At 40.2% G+C, this 26,577-nt stretch overlaps 1 protein-coding gene across 1 annotated transcript; it reads right to left on the bottom strand.

The window, feature by feature from the left end:
- Nucleotides 1–757: 757 nt before the first annotated feature.
- Nucleotides 758–25,256, bottom strand: cplx2l (complexin 2, like). Its single transcript, XM_049571754.1, has 4 exons — nucleotides 24,975–25,256; nucleotides 23,452–23,536; nucleotides 5,467–5,645; nucleotides 758–2,451 (listed from the first exon to the last, which is right to left on the bottom strand). The coding sequence occupies exons 2-4, from the start codon at nucleotides 23,480–23,482 to the stop codon at nucleotides 2,260–2,262; spliced, it is 402 nt and encodes a 133-aa protein (XP_049427711.1). The 5' UTR covers nucleotides 23,483–23,536; nucleotides 24,975–25,256; the 3' UTR covers nucleotides 758–2,259.
- Between the last annotated feature and the right edge of the window lie 1,321 nt (nucleotides 25,257–26,577).

The following is a 26,577-nucleotide window of genomic DNA, read 5'->3' as shown; positions in this document are numbered from 1 at the left end:
TCATTCTCTTTCACAAAAGTGACTTAACCAGGTTGGTGCCTGGTGTTTGTTAATTTAAGGTGGGGAAATACACAGTTCAGTTTTGTTACAGTGTGATAATGGACTTCTTTGGAGTCATAGGAGGGCCATTACAAAAAAAAACAAAAAAAAACTGGGGGCAAAAAATAAGAATTTTTTTTAAAAGTGGGAATATAAGATGAACAACAAAATATATAACGTTATAAGCATTTTCATTTATTGGTTCATTCATTTCTGTATATAATTATTCATATATTTGTGAAAATATTTATTTTTGTGTTTTTAAATAACCTTTTTCAGTATTTTTAAATAATATAGGAAAAAAATACAGGAATTATAGGGAAATGTATTTTTGTCCCTTTATTTTTCCTAATTCTTTTCCATATTGCTTTTACAATTTCCTATTCAACCTGCTACCACATTAACACTCCACTTACACAAGTCCACGCTGTGTCTACTTCCTGTTGTCGGCACTAAAAGGTTTCACGAAAGCAGCATTGACAGCTCAGCCCTTCATGTAATAGCAAAAGATCATTAAAAAGCACTTAGATACTTGTTATTTGCTCACTGTATTTTATTAGGTTACGGTATGTGTAGTTGTTCCTGTTATTTTGTCCATCCTTGTACGACACTGTCATGACTCAAAGAAACTGGCTACTGTATCTTTTACCTGCCTGTTTCACGTCTGTTTTGAGCCGACCTCACACGGCAGAGAACAGAAGATGACACATTTTTAATGTCTGTGAACAAGGTTTTAAGTTTTTATTGAATCTCAGGCAGAAACATACATGATAATCTTTTATTGCTCAATGGCATAACACGTCACGCTCAGCAGCTCATTCTCACACCTGAACCAACAATAAGTAGAACTGAATCGAGCATCACTTCATGTCTGGTTTTGCAGTGGAACTAAATCAGTAGCCAAAGTCACAGTGTGTGTATGTGTGCGTGTATGTGCGTGTATGCATGTGTATGAGTGTATGTGTGTGTGTGTGTGTTGAGGGAGAGTGGTATCTTTCTTGATGCAAAATCCAGACTTATAGTCCACTTTCTAAGTGTATACTGCTTATTATAAATACATATTTCTTCTTTATTCATACAGATTCACTCAGTATTCTCTCCCTAGTAGTAGATCCTGATAGTAATAGTATATATACTGTAAGTTCTGGTTTTATGGCTGAAAGCTTAAGGTTTTGGCTGTTTGTATTAACGGCTACATGATCATTCTTCATCGAAACAATGAGCCAACAAAAAAAGAAAACCCTGTAAATGAAATTTCCTGAATGCATACATATCATTTTTTCATTACTGATATTATTAACGGTTATATCGACACGGTAGTGAAAACACACTCAAACTTAGGAGTTATTGCCTTAATATTTTTTGCATGATAAAGAAGAGGATAAAAGGGGCAGGGCGCAGTGAGTTTTTACATATTCACACAACAAACGTGTTCAGACAAATGGCATGCAAGACATGAGAAGGAGACGCACTGAACAAGGGGAATAGAAACATTTTTTAAACACTACACTACATGAATGTTATTACACTGATGTGTAGGGGAGAGAGACAACAGGTCCGACAGGGCAGAGAATGTGTAACACTGTGTGCAAAAAGTTTTACATAAGTTTCAGACATGGTCGAACACAAAACAGTAGCTTTAGGAGCACACAACAGTAGTCTTTAAATTTCCTTTTTAAAATATGGCTTATCAAGTTATCACATCTTTTCTTATTTTAGAGACAGACACACAGTAAGTATAATAATTTCATATAATATTTTATGATTGTTTGCCCACCTTGAGGCTTGTAATATTCATTTATTTATTTATGTACAAATTGAGTGAACAGCGTGGTGGACACGGATATTATTTTTCAGTGCTGCGAGAGAGCTCTGCAGAGGAGAGAAAAAGGAGTTTAAAATGTCTCAGACTAGAAGGATAAACCATCTAACATTGTGTTTTTTAGCCCCTCTGCTCGCTGTTAGCTTCATTAGCGTAACATAGCTAACTTTAACGTTAGCTAACGTTCACCTGGCCGTCTAATGGCTGCAATTCACACTGCTGGTTCACATCTGATTCATTTCCCCACCATAAAACTTTGTCCAAACACCAACGCTCCCATGCCGGATTAAATTTCATGTTCACATCTGTCATGTGGGTGGAAACCTGATTTAAGCCAACCTTGTGAATGTCGCCTATTAACTAAGCTAGATAACGTTAGCGTTAGCTTGCAAGCTAGCCTACTTCTTCAGCATGTCTTGCAGCGGGCCTGGCAGGTATTTCATCACTGTGTCCATGATGCTCTCTTCTTCCTCCTCGTCACCGCAGCCAGCCGGCACGGCCTTCTTGGGTCGAGTCAAGCTGCCCTCTGCGGGCTCCTCTGCGGCAGCTGCTGCCTCGGCTTCAGCCTCCTCGCGCTTTTTCAAACCATACTGTTGGTCGAACACAGAAAGAGACATATGTGGAAGTTAGAGGAGTGAAGGGTGCAAAGGTAATGCAGATATTTACCAAGTGGCACCAAGGCTGAAAAATGAAGCCGACGCCCAAGTGTCAAAAGCTGCAGTTCTTCAAATGGCCACTTGAGGCTGGCTCCAAAAGTATAAGCCATCATGCTAAAATCATGGATGTATTAGGAGACCTGGATACAGCGATGAACCCAGAGCCCCATTCAGTCCTATAAGAGTTGCTCAGTGGTGCATGAAGCCAAATGGTTTAACTGCCGTGTCTAAAATTACCCAGATTATGCAAGGATTATCGGTACTACTTCTGCACTCCAACAAATAGCAGGTGAATGAGCGGTAGCAGGCTAAAGAGCTCAATTTAACACTAACTTGAATGGGGATAAAATAATTGAATCATGCAGCTCTTCTAGACTTTATAAGATTCATCAGACCGAACGGATCAAATGCTGATAGTGAAATAAGTCATTTTGCGGGGGTTGTGATGCTCAAAAAAATGTATCCACTGATTTACAGATGTCTCTTTTACCATGTAAGTCAATGGGAAAGTCTTTATGAGCCACAGGTGATCACACTAGGGACCCAGAAATTGCAGTACCACTGTTTGACCACTACGAAAATTGGCTTCAAAGCCTGGCGCATTTCCTGGTAGCCTGGTTAAAATGCACAGCTTTATACATGCTTACAGCCTGGAACAAAGAACCCTTTTGGTCTTTGTAGCTAATCTAAACATTCGCAACAACTGTACCAGGAGTGATTTTCTATAACCCACTGTTCACATTTTGTTAAAGCTTAAAGGTGTGCGTAATTAAGGACGGGCCGCCTGAGAAATCGGCTGTCTGCAAGGCTTTGCTACAGTCTATGAGTCAGATCCACTCTTCACTTTCTTCTGAATATGGTCACTTCTGGATCCAAAACTCCAAGATGGAAACAGCCAAAATGCCAAACTCGAGTCTTCCAAATGGGATTCACCAAATCAAAGGGTGACATAGCAATGGCTACTGTATGTCCATTATTTATACACTCTGTTACAATTACAGGATTGTACAAACCAAAGTTCTCTGAACATCATGTTATTTGATGCATTATTATCTGTTAACTGTGCATTTAGTGGGTTGGAGCTGCAGATCTCCTAAAGAAATGTGGATCGATTCTGTCAGTTGGACAACACAAACACATCTGCTGAATGTGTCATTTCCAAATGTCTTTAACATTTAACAGCTATTTCTTTCTTGATGGTTTCTTTCTGGGTCCAAGTCAGTCACATTACCTGCAATTTCTACTGCGGCCACTACGCCAAACATCGCATCTAAACATCTATTACTGCAGCTTTAATTGCCTTCTGCTGAAGCTGTGTGTTTATGTGTGTGTGCCTGCTAATGTAGGCTTAAAAATACTGCACATTGAAAATATAACACTACATCCATTAGAATTGGGTTTAATTGAATTGAATGACGATCTTAAGGTGACATGATTCGCTTTAAAAGCCGGCGCTTCTATTATTTCAGGTCAGATATATTAGATTATTGTAAAGTCAGAGTTTACAACCACTTAGATGGTGATGTGAGTTGGTAACTTATTATTATGATAACTTCAGTATGACATGAATGCAAAATATACTGAACACTGAGATCACCCATCCCATGGAGCCCTGTTCTGTCTTCCTGTTTTGAGCAGCTGCTAGCCCTTCTTTTTTTGTCTTTGTATTCATCTTGCTCCTGTCTGCGTCTTTCAACAAAGCTTTGCGAGATGTCACAAACAGAGTAGCTATCTTCGGTGCTGCTTTTCAGTGTTCACACACCGTTACAGCAGATGTCACAGACTTGCGGTGTGAATTTGTTTGAAAGGCACGCAAGAAAATTCACAACAGCTCTGAAAACTGTTGCCAACAAAAATGTTAATAATTTCCCAATAACTGGATGAAACAGCACTGCACATGACACTATTTGCTCTGTCGAGAAGTCTGAGCATGTGTAAAAAAAAAAAAAAAAAAAAAAAAAAACATTCTTCAGCTGTAATATGGACATTTCTCGCAGTATCTGGCACAAAGCTGTGGATAAAACTGAGGAGGAAGCTGACAGAACCCCTTCAGTAACGAGCACTTTGGGAGTTGTTCCTCACTCTTTGTTCTCCTCCGGGAGAACTTAAGATGAACAGAGAAGGTGAGGAGCCAGGGGAGGAGTGCCGCTTTTCATCCCGCTGATTCACAATATTCCCCTCAGACCTGCCCCACCCACAGACTGGCTGTCTCTCACACTGCCTCTGCAGTGAGGTGAGTACACTGCAACCCTCACCATCACAGCAGCCTCGCAGCCTACTACATCAGTGGAGAGGGGAACTTAAAGCAAATACTGTCTGCGTATGAACCTAAAGTGTAGACATTAAAATACACATTATACTAATTCAGCCATTAACGAGTACAAACAAGCCTCCTAACATCCCGTTGTTTTGCCTAAAGCATTGAAGTAGTTTACTGAACAAGAATTTGGATAGTGTTTTGCATTTCTAAAGCGTTCCTCTCTGACCCACTAGTTTATGTCTAAAAATTCAGATTTATTCTTATTAATCATCGCGCCTCATTTCGCTCATCTACTGCCTTCCTCTTCCCTCACTTCTGCACAGCTCCTTCCTGATCCTCCACTGATCTATTTTAAAATTACATAAAAGCAAACAAAAATAGTCTGATGATAGTCTGTCTCAAACACAGGTCTGTTATAAAAAGGGTTTAGCTGTCATGCAGCCAAGACGAGAAGCCTTCAGAAGCTACTTAGACATGGAAATACAGGACGGCATCCAGAATCATCACAACTTCTTACATGAATGTGGCACAGTTTTACAGTGATTTTTGAAATTGCTCATCTGATTGCCTTCACACCAGTTTAATGTTCACATTTAAAACTGGTCTTTATTTTTATTGGTAGCCTATTTTCTGAGACCTACTGACTCAACACCTTGTGTTGGGTAAATTAAACTAGACTGTCGTCATACCTTATCCCTGATGCCTTGCCTCATGCTTTCCCTCTCGGCCTCCATCTTGGCATATTTGGCCTTCCTCTCCTCCTCCTGCTGCCTCAGCGCCTCCTGTCTCTCCTCCTCTTTCTTGGCTGCATCAGGGTCCTCCTCCTTCTCCTCCCCACCCAGCATCTTGCCCACATCAGGAGGACCTCCTGAGAAAGACAGACATAAAAAAACAACATCAGAAAAACACGAGGCGCGATGACAGCTCCAGCAGGCCTCTAGGACTGAGATATTGAACTAATAAATTAGTCTGTGAGATGAGACGTCCAACAGAAACAAAACAAGCAGATAAATGGACTGTGGAATATACACAAAGATGAATTTACAAACCTCAGGTGAAGCCATAACTGTTATTATATTGTGCCAATATTGAACACTGGTTGATGTCAAGTTTAATAACTTTGTTCATTTTTCTTTCCAAAGTAGTTGTGAGATTTTTTTTCTTCCCACAGGACTGTATTCTGTCAGTGGAGCTTTTTAAAATACAATTTAGACCATTAGGGAACACTTTTTCTCTTTTAGACAGGATAACCCATTCTATGGAAACCCATCAGGGACTTCATTAAATAAAAATAATTTCACATTATAATTTTCCACATATTAATATGCAGTAATCCAATTTGCATTTTCATTTTCAAATATAAAAAATTTAAACAATGGACATCATTTTCTATTTATGCAAGTAAGCAATATTTAGTTAAAAATAAAAATGCAATCTGTCATTCCTCTCTTCAAGGTGGGTTTTTAATTATGACATCACTTCCTCATTCACCTGCCGACCTGGGCCAAGGGCATGTTTATCTGAAAACGATGTGCATGTTGCTACGGTTTTCAGGTAGAACAACATTTTCCTTGAAACAGTGCGCAACAGTGTGCAACGGGCTTTAAGGTACGTTTTTTCTTGTTGGGTAGCCGTGTCAGATTTGTACCCAATCAGCAGCAACGTGTATGTTGGAGCCATAATATATTTTTTGTTTATTTTATTCTTATCTTAACACAAGGTAAATATGTAAATATAAACATACACATGCAGTAATTAAACTGAACACAGGGTGGGGCATTCATGTGTAAAGGGCATATAGGTAAGCTCCAGGTAATGGGAATCAGGTGTGTGATACGGGGAGCAAACAGTTATTAACCATGTTGTGGTAGCATTGGTGTGTAAAACTGAATTTGCTGAATGGAATAATGATTACATATGGGCAATTCTGTCGCCCTTTGGTGATATGGTGAGCATGTATATTGACAATAAATGGATCACCCAATCCAGTGTAACCTATTTTGTTCTTAATCGTATCCTATTACTACTGTTCTATTGTTATTTCAACAAGGCAGTTTTCCTGTGAATCAGTTACGTTAAAACAAATGTGTTGTAATATAATCTCCTTTCTGTTTGCATTGGTAGGACGAGTATCATTATCTGCCATTTAATATGTTGCATTCATTTTATATTTCAGATATTTATCACTCTCAAAATTTTCTTTGGACAATATTTGGAAGTATTGATTCTGGTTTTTATAATGTTTTCCTGCTTTATATCTATATTGACCATCTTCTTTTTGTTATCTTCATAGTAATTTTTTTTTTCTGCATCTGATCCCTTTTAACTTTTTAATTTTGCACAATTTACTGGAGATGGTAGCAAAGCATTTCACAGCACATTGTGATTATGTGGCGAAGAACTTTAAGTATGATGTTAAAAAGAAATATCTGACTTAACATTTGTCGATGCCTTCACTCTGTTGACAGGCTGACTGCAGACACTCCATAACGGGTACATGCCCAGTATCCCTAGTCGTGACTCTGCATTCCCCTATGCAGCAATATAAGGACAGTTATGAACACAGACTAAAATTTTTTCTTAAGATTTATTTGACGTTTTATGTATTCCTTTAAATTAAAATGTGTTTTCTGTCAGTTTTATTCATATACAGGATCTAAATGCAGTTTTAAAGACAATGTGCAATGCTAATACAGTTCTGATGGAAAAAAATCCCTTTATTTAAAAGTCTTTGTCACCACATTTCCAGAAACATTACTGAGGACATGACTCATTGTCCTCAGTGGTAGCTACAGCCCTGATGGTTTCCTAACTGAAGGTCAAGGGCTGTGAGAGCGCATACAGTATAAATATGACTTCTGCTTATTACACAACAAGGCACCAGCCCTGGAATATGTCTTACGCAAGCCCTCTTACTGTCGCTATAGGAGTTGTACATCCCATGAAATAATGCTTTGTGATACCGAAGCAGAAAAACGCTGAGCTTTGCAAACAAGAATAAGCTGTCAACAGGCATCAACAGAAAAGAAAGAGATGAGGAGAAAAGCCAAAGGTCTGAGGGATTTGGGCAAACACAGGAGCACATAAGTAGTGTGGGCGAGGATGGAAAAAAGAGAAGAAGAAACAGGGACAGGGGCGATGGGGAGTCGGTATACCACTGAAATTTGTGACAAAACAAGACATATTTAGGAGAAACAAGAGAAGCATGAGGAGAGGGAGAGAGAATCTGTCAGAAACTATTGAGTCCAATTAGATGAGCTGTTCCAGTTAGTGGGATTAGCCAGCAGTTTCTGTGGGACCTGATGGAGAGGGAGAGAGTGTGACAGTTGAAAAGATGCAGGGAGGGGAAGGAAAAGAGGGATGAAGAAAGAGAAGAATGAAAGGGAGGGTTAAGTCAGGCCGAGAAGGAGGAGGAGGAGGAGGGGGGGAAAGGTTGAGAGGCAGACAAGGGGTATCTGAGGAGAGAAAGAAAGACAGAGCACTTCTTCAGTCTGCAGCTGCCCCCGGTATCGTTTGTATTTTTGACTCATCAGCATAAAAAAAACGAACTGCAGCAAAATGCGGAGAGATAAAAGACAGGAGAGAAGGAGGGGAGGATGAAGTGGGATGGGATGAGTGCAAGAGCAATGAAGGAGAAAAAGAAAGGGTGAAGGGAGAAATAAAAACATCAGGGGAACTGCAGGCTATAAAAACTAAGTGAGGTTTACAAATTCTTTTGCTGACCTTTTAGAAATTTGATGAAAATGTATGCTACATTTATTAGAATATGATTTAAACATGAGAGAATTTTTTGGCACATTTCCATCTACACAAACTGAACTAACAGTATAGATTAAATGCAAAGATAGGCATCAATGAGAGACATTGCAGTTGTACATTAACATAACATGCACAATCCATATAGACACCAACATAGGATGGATGTAGAAAAAACAACTATCACGATATTTTGGACCAAAAACATCAATATTAACATTGTGACTATATTACAGGGTTGACCATTGGTGCTTTCCCAAAATATTTACACAGTGAGGAAAAATAATAGAATAAAAAATCAAAAAATAATGTGGCTATAAAGAGAGAGTGGGTGAAAGCTATGGCTGCTCGATCGTGGCAAAAATCATGATTGCGATTATTTTGGTTCAACTTTAAAATCACGATTATTTACCACTATTACTCATTAACTTTGGAAACTTCATGCAATTACCGAACTTTTCAAAGTCTTCTGAACAGTGGATTTTCTTGAACTTTATATATTATTTTACTGAAAAACAAATAGAAAATAAATGTAAAAAAATGACATGAATAAATAAAATGAATAATATATAAATATAAACCCAGCACAAGAGAAGAGCCCTGTGCTACTGTCAGAAAAGCGATGGACTGCGATAACTCTGAGCAGCATGGGAGTGAATTACAAAATAATATTTTTGAATATATTTCATGCTGCCTTTTCCCTGAGGGTCTGATTAAGTTGTCAAATTTGTCCTTAGTCACTTTTTAGAAATACAGTCACTAAGAGGGTCTTAAATGTTACTGAATCTAGCTAGAAAGCTGGCACCACTGAGCGCACCATTGTAAAGGAAATGGGTGTGTTGGATTTAAAACACAAGACAAAATTAAGAAATGAAAAGCGAAAAATCATTACACCTTGTTTTTTTTTAAAGATGTTTTTGGGACATTTTTACCTTTTAATTTACCTTGATTATCTTGTTTTTATAATCGTTAGAAGCCAAAATCAAAATTGAAAATAAAATTTGCTTAATCGCCCAGTAAGTAAAGCTAATCATAGAACAGCTAGAGCGGTGATGCAGGCGCTGTGCGGGACCATCGTGGCGAGGAGAGAGCTGAGCCAGAAGGCAAAGCTTTCAATTAACTGGTCCATCTACATCCCAACCCTCAGCGATGGTCATGAGCTCTGGGTAAAGACCGAAAGAAAAGGTCGCGGATACAAGCGGCCCAAATGACTTTCCTCCAAGGGGCCGCTGGGCCTTAGAGATAGAGTGAGCCTTAGAGAAGGAGCTCAGACATCCAGAGGGAGTGCGAAATAGAACTCCTGCTTTTGCATCGAAAGGGGTCAGTTGAAGTAGTTCGGCCTTCTGATGAGGATGCTTCCTGGGCACCTTACATTAGGGGTCCAACTGGCAGGAGGCCCCGGGGCAGACCCAGAACACGCTGGAGGGATTATATATCTCATCTGGCCTGGGAACATCCCAGGGTCCCCCAGGAGGAGCTGGAAACCATTGCTGGGGAGAGGGGCGTCTGGAATACTTTGCTCAGCCTGCTGCCCCACGACCTGGCTTTGGATAAGCAATTGAAAATGGATGGATAGAACAGTTTGGTAGGCTCAGAAAATTACATCACTTTACTGTAATGCAGTCTGTAACACCAGGAAAAGACAACACAACAATATCAAGATATCCAAAATCAAATACTATATCTAGTCTCATATCACAATATCGTAAGGCTCAGCAATATATTGTTATCATATCAATATTGTGACTATATATCCTCTTAGATTGTGTATCGTAATACTGTAAGTGATGTCTCTTTCTGGTTTTAGAGGCTGCATTACAGTAAAGTGATGTAGTTTCCTGCTCTAGCTTCTCTTTTATTTGTCTTTACCCAAGTCATTATATCTACATTATTGATGACTTATTTATCAAAAATCTAACGCTACGTATTTTGTGAAAGCACTCGGAGTCAACCCTTAAATATCATCGCAATGTCAATATCAAGGTATCTGGTCAGAAATATGGTGATATTTAATTTTCTCCATACCACACAATATCAATAATAATAAACTATCTATATACTGTCCAGCCCTGTTTAATCTAAATGAGTGACTCACAGTCTTTGGACACTTCATTTAGTCCATATTGTGTAATACACTGCCAACAAACTGGGAGAGCATGAAAGCCAAAATGGCTGAAGAGACAAAGAAGATGGCCACCAACAGAGACTTCAAGTGTATCACCAATCAGTGCTGTGTACACCACTGCACAGACCATGCTGTTTAATGCACAGATGCTTCCTGGGAGCTGCAGAACACACCACAACAATGAGGGCTCAGCACCAAAGATGGAAACTGAATAAGACGTGAATAAAACAATCACATTAATGAGCCACTTGGATTTGAAGTGAAAGACACAGATGAGACAGAAACACAGAGGAAGTGAGAAATCTAAAGTAAACTTAGGTGTTGCTGCATCAGCATTTGATGATCAGCACAAAGCAGCTGACACAGCAATATTTCCCCGACCATAATACACTATCTTCATCAATATCTGTCCTCTTACAAGTGTGTGTGTGCGTGTGCGTGAGAGAGGGAGATCGTGAGGAAGAGAGGGATGTCTTGAGCTAGAGAGCATATACAGTGAGAGTTCCTATACACACATGTGGATATGAATAATTGCTTAGCTCCATTTTAGGCTCTCATGCATGAGCACTTGTGTGGCTGAGCAATTACTTTCAATGTGTGTGAGTGTGCAGATACAGTACGTTTGTGCATGGATAGGCATATGTGGACACAAATTATGTATGCAAATATATCTGGTGTGACTTTGCATTAATTATAAATTTTGCAGTGCAACCGATATTTAAGAAAGTGGCTTATTACCCACTTAAGTGTTACTCTGACTTTAATGACCACTACACATTCATACTGTATAGTCTGTTTTATCTTAATTGCGTTGCTAGGAAACAGCTTGCATGCAGTTTATTTCCTGTCAGCTGCTGATATAAGCAAACACTGCAACTGCAACAGGGATTCAAATTGGACCAATTAAGAATCAGTGCTTGCTGCTGAGTCTCTTTGTAGTTGCTTTGAGTGTCTTTGAAGTCCATGTGGGTCTCTTTGTAGTCATTTTGTGTCTCTTTGTAGCCACTGTTGGTCTCTTTGTAGTTGTTTTGTGTCTCTTAGTGGTTGTTTTGAGTCTCTTACTGACTCTCTGTAGTCTGCGGGTGTATTTGTAGTCATTTTGTGTCTCTTTGAAGTTGCTTTGTGTCTCTTTGAAGTCCATGTGGGTCTCCTTGTAGTCATTTTGTGTCTCTTTGTAGCCACTGTTGGTCACTTTGTAGTTGTTTTGTGTCTCTTAGTGGTTGTTTTGAGTCTCTTACTGACTCTCTGTAGTCTGTGGGTGTATTTGTAGTCATTTTGTGTCTCTTTGATGTCCCTGTGGGTTTCTTTGTAGCTGATTTGTGTCTCTTTGAAGTCAATGTGGGTCTCTTTGTAGTCATTTTGTGTCTCTTTGTAGCCACTGTGGGCCTCTTTGTAGTTGCTTTGTATCTCTTTGTAGTCCCTGTGGGTGTCCTTGCGGTCATTTTGTTTCTCTCTGAATCTCCTGTTGGTCTCTTTGTAGTTGTTTTGTGTCTCTTAGTGGTTGTTTTGAGTCTCTTAATGTATCTTTGTAGTCTGCAGTTGTCTTTGAAGTTGCTTTGTGTCTCTCTTAAGTCCCTGCTGGTCTCTTTGTAGTCATTTTGTGTGTCTTTGTAGCCACTGTGGGTCTCTTTGTAGTTGCTTTGTATCTCTTTGAAGTCCCTGTGGGATGTTTGTAATTGTTTTGTGTCTCTTAGTGGTCATTTTGAGTCTCTTTGTATCTCTTTGAAGTCCCTGTGGGTATCCTTGTAGTCATTTTGTGTCTCTCTGAAGTCCCTGTTGGTCTCTTTGTAGCTGTTTTGTGTGTCGTTTTAGTCCCTGTGGGTGTCTCTGTTGTCATTTCGTGTGTCTTTGTAGCCACTGTGGGTCTCTTTGTAGTTGTTTGGTGGGTCTTCATGGTCATTTTGAGTCCTTCTGTACTAGTTTCTTTGTGTATACTTATTTTGGGTATTTTTGTAGTTGTTTACGCCTCTTTGTCATCTAGTCATCTTATATCCCTTTGTGGTTCTTTTACCCCTTTTTGTAGTCTTGGTGAGTCTCTGTGTGTCTCTTTGTGGTCATTTTGAGTCTCTTTTATGTCAGGACGTGTCTCCTTAAGTGATATTTTGCAGATGAAAGCAAGAGAGGCCCTTGACACTCTGGGTCCCTGGGCATGTGCCCGTTAGGCCTGTTCAGGAATCCATCCATGATCCACTGATATACCCTTTTCTATGATCTGTAATTTTATTCAGCAAAACAATGAGCTTGCGCATACTGTGAAAATCAAAATTAATGTTTACATGGACTGATATCCGCAGTAATGTCAGAATATATCCCAGAATATCCCTGGTGTATTTCAGATCTCTCAGAGCCAGAGTTAGAGCTTATCTGACACACTGCAAAGAGGATTCGCGATCAGTTGATGATCTCGGTACCTGAATATCTTCAATAGGGTCTATGTAAACACCGCTATTGAATCCCGTAAGTGGAGCAATGACTCACAACTATTGTCAAAAGATTCCCTTCCCATGCATGGCCCAGAAAAAGCCCTCTTCTAACTACACACTGCCAAACCAAAACAAATTTGGTCTGGTTTCACAAAATCTTATTAGCACATTCAGATGGTCTTTGTTCAACTGTTAAAAAAAGAAGGATCCTGAGAGACAAAGCCCTGAGTTATATTGAGCTATGATCCCAGCTCATGCTTTGTGAGCCATTACAGAGATACAGCAATGTCCTTTCAAACCAGAATTATTCTATTAAGCTCTCAGGCATCACATAAGCTGTGTCGAGCTATGTTTTTTGATTAAAGTGTCTCTACACTTTACCCCTGCATACTCCATGAGGTTGTAGTAGCTGTCAGAATGACATTCAGTATATTAGCTAATAAAAGCCTATAATGGAAAGTCGACAGGTTGGCCTTTAGCCTTCTTTCAGAATTTTTGTATAATCCACATTATATTAGAGGAGTCAACATCGGCAAAGACAAAGCAGTTGAAAGCAGCTGACATGTATATTTGTATGAAATCTGAAAATGTGATGTTTAGGAGTGGACTTGGACGTCTGTAACACTGGTTATCCATTACCTTTCATACACATACAAATCATCTCCAAGATGAAATCAGCCGATCCCTGGGGTAAGGGTTTTTTGTTCTGTGCTAAATTCAACTTTTTAAGACATTTTCCAACTTTCCCAGCAGACCTAAAGTTATACCATGATTCTGTTCTTGATACTTGGACATTGCTTCACGGCTTAGATAAAAGGTGTCATCTCTCTAATCCCTTCCTTCTCAAAGTTCTTTGGTAAATCTTTGTTAAATCCAAAGTCTCGAGGGAAAGAGGCAAAGAAGACTAACCTTAGCTAACTCTCCCAGTGCTTGAACCTTTGACAGCATCAGATAAACAGTACTTTATCTACTCTCTTCCCACTCCAGGTTCTCAAGGCAAATCCCCTCTCTGACTCCAAAGTGTGGTGGGAAAGCGGATGAGTGTAAAAGATCTAGGTTTGGCCTCCAGGACAGACAGCCATTGTCTCAACACAGCTTATTAAACAGCAGGAAAAAAATGTGAGAAATCGGTGGAAAGGGAGGAGAAAGTGTGCTCACTGTTGTTCCGCTGTGTAATTGGTGGCAGTTATGCTTTGAGTCAGCTTAAATTTCCCTGGAGCCGCTCGGCACAATGTATCAGGGCAAGACAAAGTGAGACAGCTTTATTTTACACTGGGACTTTAGCTCACAAATGCAAGCTCACCCTCTTGACCCACAGTTTTAAAAATATCAGCTGTTGTTTTGTAAGTTAAAGTGAAAGATAAGAGTGTGAAAAAAGTCCAGTTGTTGGCATTATACGTTTCTGTAAACCACGAATACATTACATTTGCATGTTTCGTATATCATATCTTGTCAGTCCAAGGTGGAGGGGACGGTGGACGGTGTGTCACCTTGGCAAGATAGCAGCAAGGCTGCAGACTATTGTTCGAAACCAACAAACAACAGTTGTGTTTAGGTTCCTAATCTAGGTGTTCTGTAGCAACCCATCGGTAGGAACACCAACGCCGTCAGTCTTTACCTACACATGGCTGCTTTTCCCACAGGGATTGCGCCCCCCAAACAGGGTAATTTAAGCCAAAACATTATCCTCTTCTCACCACAACCAAGTGGTTTTTGTGCCTGAGCCTAACCACTCATCAACCACACCAGTGTTCAAACATATATTTTCAGTGTATCTTAACTCTACCTATTAACTTGCAAATGTAACATATCCATGATTTGGTGAGACGTACAACATCTTTCTGGCTATTGAGCTGAATTTTCCCCACAAATTCCTTTCTAAAACATCAGTATTTTTCATCGTGGGAACATTACAGTAATGTTCATGTAATTTCCTCTAAAACAGATGTAATGGTGGAAATTTTGAAAATCATTTTACTTAAAAAGAAACACTTCCTTATTTTCATTAATATATGATTGTCAAATTTGTCGCTGTTATTTCTGGTGATTTCTTGATTTTAATTTGCAACAAAATTAAAATCTTTGAGTTTTATATTCATGCTTTTATAGGAAACCTAATTAGATTTAATTAGGGATAAGGGAATAAGGAATAACAGATTTAAAGGTCCAAAGATAATAAAATTTTAATTTAAACGTACTGCAGTTGTTTTTTTTCTTCTGTGACTGCACAAACAGCATTAACATCTGCATATTGCTGCTGTATTATTCAAAGGATCCGGACATACTGTCAAACACACACACACCCTTTGTGCTGCAGGAGGAGCTCAAGGTCAGTCCGCTGAACTGAATCTAATTTGTTTGAGTAACGCGTGAGAAGAAGATGGGGAAGTGTGTCTGTGTCAGCGATGGAGACCTGATTCTCTCAGCCAATCATATTAGAGTGCTGCTAAATGTGATTATCTGCACTTTGAGGAGACGAGGTGAGGGGAGAACGTCTCAAGGTGTCTTCTGTTTTCATTTCACCTTAAATCACACAGCTTTGTCTCACTTAACCAGTGACAATGTCACCCATTAGAGCAATGTGATGCACTTCTCCTGACACATTGTTAGGCCTACATGTCAACATATGATCTTGTGTTGAAGTTAGATTAAAACTGTAATAAATAATGATTTTAAAAAATGATGTTAAAGGTTTTGAATGCACAAGTGTGTTGAAAAACATGGAAGCTGAAGTTGAAGGCAAGACAAACAATGTTATTATAACCTTGTTAAAATGCTTTTATTAGCAAGAACAGTGGTAGACTATCCCTATATTCTTTAGATGGCCGAGTAATTTCATTAACAGCTGTGGACTGTACGGTTTTGTTTTTTGGTTTTTTTTTTTGCAAAATAGTAAAGCATACTAGTTCAGGACTATTTTCAGCTGTGGAATAGTACACATTTGATGCACTACTGAGTACTGCAGCAGGATGGACTGTGTGTGATTGGCCCGAAGTAAAATACAGCATCCATGTCGGTTGTAATGAAGAAGTATGTTAGCCAGAACAACAGTGTGGCTCACTGATGTGTTTCTAATTGTATTATAATAGTTTAGGGGCAATGGAGGAGGTCTGTGGCACAAGCCGACAGTAGAAAGTAAATTTATAAACCATCAGGCTTGATGTTTAATGTTAATTGTAAAGAAGTGGATCAGCTACGTTTAAATATCATGACAATGTAGCGTTAGCTTGTTTCCTAATTCTGTGTGTAACACATGGTGAGCAATTATTAAAAAATAATGCAAAACACTGAGCATGGTGGTGTCAACTCTCGGTCACTTGTCTTTTCTGCAAGATGCAATAGTAACAAGCTTTTCAGAAATGCTTTTTACAAGCACATCATTTTTGCATCGTTTTACAAACCTAAAAAAATAAATAAATTGAAAAAAGCACTGGCAATTGCCAAAAAGCTTTAGTCAGGACAAGGACGCTCACTGTCATACACTATTTTAAGTACCCACAAGCTGCACTAACAAGCCAAGCGTCTTATCAAAAGAGCACATACCACTTTTGGTGTCAGCCCAGAGGGAATGAGTCATTGATCCTATTCATATGTGCATCTTCATTTAGCTGTCCAAAATATGACTGTCTCCATCTTTTTTCAAGTCAAGGCAATTTTAGCAACCCTGTGTCCTACAACTTGTGTTTGTATGTTACTAAATTGCTGTCTTAATGACGTTGTGGCAACGTAATCAACTTTTCCTTTGGGCGAGGAAAAATGCATTCATGTACCATGTGGGCTTTGGAAGGAGGTGACTGGGGAGGACAGTGGGCGTATAAAGTGCAGGGCCTTAAGGAGGCCCTCTCTAAATGCAACTCCAGCATGGCCTCCCATCGCCTTTTTAGATACATAACACTTTGATCAAAAGGATGCTTTTCTCTCCTAAGATACAATTTCTTCCTCAGATTTACCTCCTGACATTTCTTTTACAGTTAAACTTTCTGAACGAGTAGTAAGCAACATCTCACCTGGTAATAAATCCAATCCAGCCCACAAACACAGAGGGATCTAGACTCACTGCTGCTGATGCAACTAATGCCTTTCTTATGTAACTGTTTAATAATATTGATGCAACTTGTCGATTAAGTAGTTTTAAAATTAAAATAAACTGCACCCCTGGCTCCCTATATTACATTTTGGGGGTCACCACCGTAGCCCACAGGCTCTTACAAATTCTCAGCCTGTAAGCAAAACTTATTAAACTGTTCTTCATTTTATAGTCATTATTGTTACTACATAATTAATCTAGTGCTGTTGTTATTTAGGAGCAGTGAAACAGACCCTCACAAAGCCTTTACACCTTACCTTAAATTCTTGCTGTGGTTTCTCTGTGCACGGATTGCTTCTGCTCCTAGGCACTTCAGTGCTGACTCTGCACTTCCCAACTCCTAAAAGCTGAAGCTAGTTTGACAGAATACGGAGCTGTTAAGTGAGGTAGACATTAGTCCCAAGGCATGGAGCTCAATCAAACCCCGAAGGCCTCAGGCAGCAGTCAAACTTTGACTACATCAGCAGAAAAGTCAGCGTTACACAGCCAGCAGGTGAAAGGTGGTTTAATTAGAAAATTAATAAATATTAAACTTTTGTATTATGTCTCATTGCTAAATGTGTAGCTTGCCAAATTAGAATCTGCTGCAGGAATATAGAGTCAGGCAAACATTAACTATACTTAAATGTACATTATAACATCATGAAATCATTACCAGGTTAATTTCAAGACAAATCTGTACATTTTATAACAAGAAACATTTGTGTCAAGAGGACTGTCAGCTCCTGTCTTCACACAGTTAATATTTTGGCAGCACTGTGTCCAGTTTGGTAGGATATCTGTTGGACTGATTTACAGCACCAGCGATGGCACTACTGCAGTGTGGGATGCAATGGAGTTCAAAGGAAGTGGGATTTTAATTTTGAGCATTTTTTTTTTTTTTTTTTTTTTTGCATTAACACTTTCATTGATACAAGGTGGTGGCTGCCGATCATTTTTTACATCTTGTGGTTTTTGTTAATTATTCATTTCTTTGTGGTGTTCCTCATCCATATCATGGGTGTGAAGATAAAATGTGTGTGTGTACAGTGTGTAAAAACCCTTTAAGGTAAATGTGTGATTTGTGTTTTGGACCACAAAACTAAAATCAGCCCTATCTCCTAGCAATTTGATTTTTATACAACTAATTTGAAATGGCAAATCAATTTTTTAAGGGAAACATAATGCAGAGCAAGTTACACTTTATCAGCATGAGAAAATGTTGTTAATTAACATACCTGGCAAGACACAAAACTGTTGATGCTGAACATATCAGCAAAATGTTCACTGACAACCTTACCTTTTTTATTAACATTTAACCAAAATCACAATCTTTCCCTAACCTTAACCTAAGTGTGCACTCCTAAGAGAGGAGTCTCCACGTGAACCCACAGTTCTGGTGTTAAGTTTTCCAAAACATATGTAGCATTCCTAACACAAGAGGTGGTGATGGAAAAAACAAGGAGATCCTTCATCGAAGCCATATAAAATTCCCACCAGATTTCAAATACATTTTAGAGATGTGATGTAAAAGGTTCCTTGACAACCATTTTACACCAAGCAAAAATGTGCATGGAAATATCTAAAAACTGATTTTATGGGTTTTTATAAATGCTCGCGCATTCGTACAGATGTAAAAATATTTTGGCAAATTTCCGCCTGCGTAAGTGTATGCTTCAGCTAATGTCATACCTCTAGGTCATAACTAGCTTGCTGCCACAACGGGGGAACGTCTTTGTAGTTGGGTGTCTCAACACCTTCTATACGACAAACAGTGTGCAACTACCGCAACCACGTACAAAACACACGATGAGATCTCCCAGCAGCTGGGATATGATGATATGATGCCGATTTGCACTTGCTAACTCTTTATGTTGGTCAGGGAGTGGGGCTAGCCACAACAGCTAGCCTTAGCATCAAACTTGGGGTCAGATTAATTTATGAGTTGTGTAGTTAACATTAGCTCCTTTGACTTTATCTGTCTGACAAGGTTTTTTGTTGTATGGAATGTACATCAGCTTTTTTTTTAAACTAAAACGTAACAGAGCAACGCAGATAGACTGCACTGGACTCACTGTGCATAGATGTCATGGGGAAAATTCATATGTGAATTTGCTGTATTCCCTGAACAAATTTTCATGTTGTACTGGTGAGAAACAGCTTTAAGTCATTTTAAAATAATACTTTCCAGTTCCAGTAAATTGTAATGCATGCAAGTGAGAAATTAACTCCCACTTTGTGCTGATCTATAGACATTTTTATAATCTAATAACCTGTATCTATGAACCACTTTCAGGGGTTCAAAGCATTAATGTTAAGCAGTGGATATAATGTGCCAAGATGAAGCATGCACAGAGAACTTCTCACGTTTCCACAGTTTTGGCTCATGCACTGTAGATTAAAAGCTTTCTCTGTCTGAGCCTGCCAGCTGAAGATACACAAGATATGTAACACTTGCACTCACTGACCTACAGTAAGACAGAGAAATGGCTATGCAAAAACCTGTCCATGAAAACTCATCTCTAACGTTTGGTGTGTGTGAATTAAGGATGTAAAATAGGCGCGACTATCTTTCTATCTTCTACACTGCTGCCCCAAGCTCAGCAAGTACAAGTCTGTGTTTGCTTCTCATATCTGATCCTCAGGTATCCAATGAGAACATTCAAGTCCAATATGCTGTTTATTAAGTGTAAGACGACATAAGTTTGTTTTCTCCTACACAGCTGACCACATGTCCAGTGGACATTTGTAATCCCTTTGTGCTGTTGTTTCTCATTCTACCTAACGACCTTTAAGAAGTTCAGTGTGACAAGTTTCACCATAAAATTTGGTTCAGAATTTAATGTTATCTGGTATCCATGCTTTTTATGTTGCAACTTTCCAACTGTTTAAGTGCTGCAGCTGTATGATTTACCTTTAAGTTGCTTTCTTCTGTTGTCATCACAACTCAACAGTACCTGCTGGTTCCATCTACTGTAACTAAAGAAAAGACAATGCAGCACAATATGGCACTAACATGGCTACTGCAGAGGAGACCCTCCAGCAAACATCTGAACTCTGCAGATGTACGGCTTTCTGGATCTGAGTCCTGCTGAATCATCGCAGTTTAACATTGCTCTGTTTTCATCCAAGTATCTGTAACCCAAGAAGCCTTGGAGGATTAGTTAATGCACTGGCAGCAACCTCTCTTTCACGGAGACTCGTCCACACACTCATCACCTAACACACTCAGTGAAACACTCAGCGACAGACAGTGTAGCAAAATCCACACCTGAACAGAGGCTTAACAAGAGCAAGGTAACAACAGGCCAAAAGACTGGACCCCCAGTAGATTCAGAGTAAAAATATAGCTTGATATATTTTTTTTATTTCTTTCATTAAAGTTGTTTTATGAGGTTAACTTCAAAACCAGTTTTTCAGTAAGATGGCAGACACACATGCAGCTCTGTATGTAGTGCATTTAGTGTCCTCATGAGCAGACATGCTCACACAAGAGCCAGCAGCCATCTTAGCGGTTCTGTGATGCTGTATATAAAGACTGATGGCGTGACAGCTCCCCAAGGGTGAAGCCAAAACATATCGATTGTCCCCTGGTGGCTGGCTGCAGTATCGGTCATTAACCCCCCTCCCTTCATGTTAGCAGATGGGACATAGTAAAAGATACATTTAGGTCAAATAAATGTTTTCCAGTGATGGTTTCTGTCATTTTGGGTGTAGGTCATATCACACTGATGTATGTTCAAGTGTTGTTGTTGGTTTGACCTAGTTATTTGATGCTTTAAAAACAGGGTGTGATGTCATAATTAACAGCGGTGTATGTCAATTGGTGGACTCGTGATCAATGGCGCTGCTCGTGATTGGTTTGGATGGATGGATGGGCAGGAACTCAATATTTCAAATGTCGTCACAGCACAAGATAGCAGTACCCGCATCCAGAATAGTTGGGCTTTATTTTTGTAAAGATGGAGAATGTAGAGATGCCTAGTCCTTCTTTACACTCTATGAGCTATAGAGGCACAGCAGTTCCTTGCACTAAATGCTAACACTGATGTTTAGCTGGTATAATGTTTACCTGAGATTAATGTGTTAACATGCTAACATCTGCTAATTAGCACTGAACAAAGCACTAGTCTGAAAGGAATGTCATTTGAGGATGTCTATATCTGAGGATATTAGAGGATCACGACAGTAAGTGGGATCCATCCTCTGAAAACCATGAATGTCCATGCAACATTTCATGACAATTCACCTAATAGTTTTTGAGATATATCAGTATAGAGCAAAGCCATGCACCAACCCACAGGCATTGCCATTCACAGAATGCTGCTAGTATGCCGAATAAGAATGGTGTTATCTCTCTTTCAGGGAAACCAATCTTAAATAAATCTTAAAATGTTGCCTTTATTTGATAGATGACAGTGAAGCCAGACAAGAAATGTAGGAAGGAAAAGTCAGCAAGAGTCAGAAAACAACAGAAGTCGCCAGCCAGAATCACCCCGAGGACGTGTTGGTTTCACAGTACGCAGCTGAAACCACTGAACCACAGGCACGCCCAATAATGCAGCCCAACTGAAACTAAATGTAATTGATTAGTGCAAACTTTTCACCAATATTGATGTATTGACTAACTTGCACTGACCGTAGGATTGATAGCTTAGCTAGATTAATTAGCTGGCTAATTGGTTTGTTTCATTATCGGATTTTTTTTCCCCCCTCAGGGAATTTTAAAGGTCCAGTGCACTGTCAGCATTTTCCCAGACGTATCTGTGGAAAGAGGTCACTGTGTCCCAGTCAGTAAACATGGACCAGCACCAAAGACAGCTTGCGCTGACAGCAGAATAATCACCCTGACAGGCATATTGATTAATGGAGACACACACACACACACACACAGACACACACAGACACACACAGACACACACACACATTATTAAACTTTCTCTTTCTTCCATCCTTTCTCACTCTCATCTTACAAAAATCCATACCCTAAAGTAGGCTTGTGCAGCCTCCATAATTCATCTTGCCTGGAGATGCAGATGTACCCTGTCCTATACAGTATCTATAAAACATCTCTCCAGCACAGGCAAGGTACAGGCGCACACAGACAAACACCCACACTGTCAAATCTATTCCCAAAGTCCGCAGGCGGAGTGCAGCTCGGCTTCTGCGGAGTAAAAACCGGCATCCAATGCAATGCAGTTGATTTAAGAATTCATAGCGCAGACACGAGGCACAGCAGTTATGCAGAACGAGGCAGTGCCGGCATCCTCTGCATCCCAATGAGGAGTAGGGGCTCAGCTGTAACTCCACATCCCAACTGTAACTGCCTGACACCTCTGTAACCTGGACAACAACAGCTCAGCATCCTGCACGACTGATCAGTGTGTGTGTGTGTGCGTCTGCTGCATTACAACTAGTGGTGCCACTTTCCTGCCTTTCTCCTTAAAGCTATGGCTGACAAGGGGGATGAATTACAGGGCCACGATGAGGACTAATTAGGGGGCAAATAATAGCTAAGATAATATTCTAAAGGATAATACCTGAAGGCTTTAGAGGACAAAAGTCTTGTGGAAAAAAAATGTTAGTCATAGTTCTTGGCAAAATAGCCCTTCTCTATTTCTCTAGCCTGAAAAGACGCCAACAGTTGGCTTGAAAAGCAAAGACTGCCTGGTAATTAAAGCCAAGTGAAAACCTCATAACTTCATGTCATCATATTATCAAGATTAGGGGAAAATTTGCCTTTTTTGCACTTAAAAACTCCTCAAATCTCACTGAGTAAACTCAAAAGTGCATGAAGATCAAGCTACTGTCCTGAGAAGGTGACATTTCAGACATACAGGGTTTTTACTTGGCAGGTGCTGTCCTATTTCATCCGCAGCAGCCTCGTTTCCAGCGACTTGATGCGCTTTTATTGAATCACTGCACACAAAGACACTTTTTCCACAAAAGCAGAAACGCAGAGCACCAAAGCATGAACAGGTTTCCATAGTCCTGATCGTATCAGGTTATAAGAGTGTGCCGTTGTCAAGGACTTGACCAAAATGATGTTACGCCCTGCCCTTAGAGGTTTTTAAAGGATGGATGCAAAAAGAGGGAGAGACGGGGGTGTGTTAGGGAAGGTGGTGGGGCGTAGCTGATGTTTGAAGTAGGGAGTTTGGTGCAGGATGGATTATCTCTGTCCAGCGTCCCCACAACTACCGGGCCAGTACTGGTACAGTACTGCCGCTGTTGCTGCTGAACAACCCTTTAAATCCTTTGCACTGCAGTGCTGTTAAATCAACCTCTAGCCCGGCGGACTACTCACCTCCCAGCGCAGCTTTCATTACAAAATTCATGATGAAGCAGTTCTGTGTTCTCTTCCTTCAGTGGTCACGTTATCGGGGACAGACCTGCAGCCAGGGGACAGAATACACAAGCTATGACTGCATGAACACCACTGTTGGGACATGCAGTTTCACTCCAGTAGTTTTCATACACAAGTGTTTGATGGGATGGGGAGGACGACGACGATGATGGTGATGATGAGGCTCGATGCGGACAAAAACGACCTCCAGACTGAGATCCCTGTTTGGCAAAGGACAAAGTAGTTCTTCCACTTTTACAATAATTATACACATATACACAAGATCACTTTAACTCCTGAGAAATAAGAATTTACATCTTAAACAGCCCCAAAATGTGATCAATTCTAAAAAGGGTGACTAAACTAGGTTAAGATGGCTTTGCCATCCAGCACAACACCTTGTCCTGAGTTACTTCGAGACACCTGCGCCCTCGATTTACAACCAAAACTCCATCTTGTGTGGATTTCTGCTGACGCTGCCTGGCTGCCTGTGATGTATACTCATGGAAATAACTCCCAGAAAGGGGGCAAGCAGAGGCAGGGTCAAAGATGAGCAAATGGAGGCACGGTTCATGTCAGTACTGGGCCTTAGAGAGCATCTGCAAGGGCATTACACGAGTGAGAAAAAAGGACTTTTGTGATAAGCAGCTATGCTTTCCTACAAGGTCCTCTCATTTGTGAGTTTACATTGAGTATTATGGCACTGTATTCTCCATGATATGACAATATAAAGTGACCCAATAATCAAAAACCTTACATAAAAAATGTTTCTATAATATTGCTGCTGAGACTTTGTGTCTAAGGTACTCTGTGAGTTTGCAGACCTGGAGATACTTCATGGTCAGTAAAAATCTCCTATGTCATCTTTATAATATGATATTTTTTATGGGAAATGCAGAGATTAGACCCGAGTTTTAAGCGACCTTGTTGTACTTCATGGTAATATTCCTCACAATCTTTTTTACGACATGACAACCCCACGTAGTTTTGCTGCATTTTACAGCATCACTCTGCCATTGCGGCACAGACTCTCAGGGAAAAAAAACCATCCCCCTTAAAAACTTGCTGCACTCATTACATCGCCGTTTCGTCCTCGAGTCATTTTCATTCGCCCCAAAGTCAAATCTGCACCAGCTGAGCGTCCTTATATCATTTCCTGGTTCCCCTTCACGTTCATCATCTGCAGCAGCATCAGCACCAGTTTCTCCTTACATGAACCCTTACAGTATTCACTCACAGCTCCTGGTGCGGTGCAGCATTTCGGCACAATTACAGCACCGTACTGTATGTACCCCCTGTTAAACGACTGCACCTGCATGCTCAGATAGGCTACACACACGCACACACAAGCCAGTACGCTACATGCGCAGCGTGGAAGTGGATGGATCTTTGACCAAAGCGCTCGAGCTCATCACCATCCGGTCCCGTACAGTGAAAGCCGCACACAAACATCCCTTATCTCTGGATGCTCGGGCATCATTTACCTTGTTTTGATCCTCTTCCAAATCTTTGTCCCTCCAAAAAAAAAAATAAGCCTCGTCGCAGTGTTATAATCAGCCTCTTTCTTCTGCTTCAACGAGGGGGACAGAAAACACAAGTTGTGCGTCTTAAGAAGGAGGGGATTGCGCCTGTGTGTGTGTCTTCCTGTGCGGCTCTCAGTTTGCAGACATGCCGGTTGTGTCAGAGTCAGGCTGCAGCGGCGGAGGAAGAGAGTCTATCCCTGCAGGACGAGATGAGAGCATGCAGAGGGAGAGAGGGGGAGGGAGGGAGCCAAACACATGAATGTAATATCACCCAAGTCAAGGTTTCTTTTTATTTCTCAGTATTTCAACAGAAAAGAAACGTCAAAAAGTACTTTAAATGTGCTAATAAACTCATGCACATGCTTGGGATCATAGTAGATGACACCATGCAAGATGAACACTCAATCAGCAATATCACAAGATCTGCTTTCGTGTCACCATAGGTCTAAATTCATTTGTTCTCAGTTCATTGAGCCATGCCTTTAAGGTTCAGGGTTGCTTTTATTGTCTCTTGAAAGAAAAATGTATCTTGGAGTACAGGAATATTGTTGCATAAAGAACAGACAGCCACAAAAAGGCACTTAATAAATAGAAATGTACTTGGAAACATTAAAAAAGAACCCTCTATGCACAAACATATACTTTACTGTTAAAACTGCATAGTATGAAGGTTTAAAAACACCAGTATCAGTGTACAGTATTGTCACCATATAAAACTGAGGCAAACGTTATTCAGTTTCCTATTTACACATCCGGCAGACACAGAGCAACGTTAGCGTTCACTTAGAGTTGTGTTCGTGTGAGTTGTCTCCTTTTAGCTCTGTTTTTGTCTCCACCAATTCCTGAGGGAAACATCTGTCTCTTTAACTGCTAAATGCTCCACTGTTCTCAGCTGTGTATGTCTGGTGTTTGGTGCAGAGCAGGATGTCTACAGTGGGTTTATCGGAGCTTTGATGAGCTGCCTGCTGAGAGCAAAACAGTGATGTTGCAGACAGAGCCCTATGCAGGACTGTTTTCTTACTCCTGCCCCCACTGGTTTCTGACCACTACCGTCCTCTCCGGTAATATGTGTATCCCAGACTGTCAGATTTTTGTAGCTCATTTGGCCAAATAATTGTTCTGTTTCATCGTTATAAGCCCTCATACCTTTATACGTATGTATCTATGGCAGCACCAGTAAACACAGGCTGTTCTAGGAAAAGCTGTGCAACCAAATTCATATGTATCACACGTATTTTGAAAGGCTGTGATCACGTGACCAATGTGCTAACGGCAGTGAACAAGAAGCCAGTCCCAAACACTTCTAAGGAGGCAAGTTAGGGTGGTGGATGGGTCACAACAAAATGGACTTTCACCCAGGACTTTCCCCTGGAGTCCCACTTTCAGATACATGTGAGCTACGAGTCATTTTAAAGTACATCCTCACCATGTTTATTTTTCTTAACCTAACATCAGTAACTTTACTTGCCTAAACCTAAAGACACCCAACCATATTCCTTTTCCTAACCCTAACCACAGTAACTTTTATTACCTAGACCTAACCTCTGTAACTTTACATTAACTA

The sequence above is a fragment of the Epinephelus fuscoguttatus genome, linkage group LG3, assembly GCF_011397635.1.
Source record: "Epinephelus fuscoguttatus linkage group LG3, E.fuscoguttatus.final_Chr_v1".
NCBI lineage: Eukaryota > Metazoa > Chordata > Actinopteri > Perciformes > Serranidae > Epinephelus > Epinephelus fuscoguttatus.
This window is presented reverse-complemented; position numbering and strand designations above follow the sequence as displayed.

What these genes read in the sequence shown, in the direction of transcription:
- cplx2l (XM_049571754.1), bottom strand. Translation starts at nt 23,482, where the DNA reads ATGAATTTTGTAATGAAAGCTGCGCTGGGAG. An exon ending in AATGAAAGCTGCGCTGGGAG is followed by an intron (nt 5,646 to 23,451) that starts GTGAGTAGTCCG and finishes TGTCTTTCTCAG; the next exon opens with GAGGTCCTCCTGATGTGGGC. An exon ending in GGCAAGGCATCAGGGATAAG is followed by an intron (nt 2,452 to 5,466) that starts GTATGACGACAG and finishes TTCGACCAACAG; the next exon opens with TATGGTTTGAAAAAGCGCGA.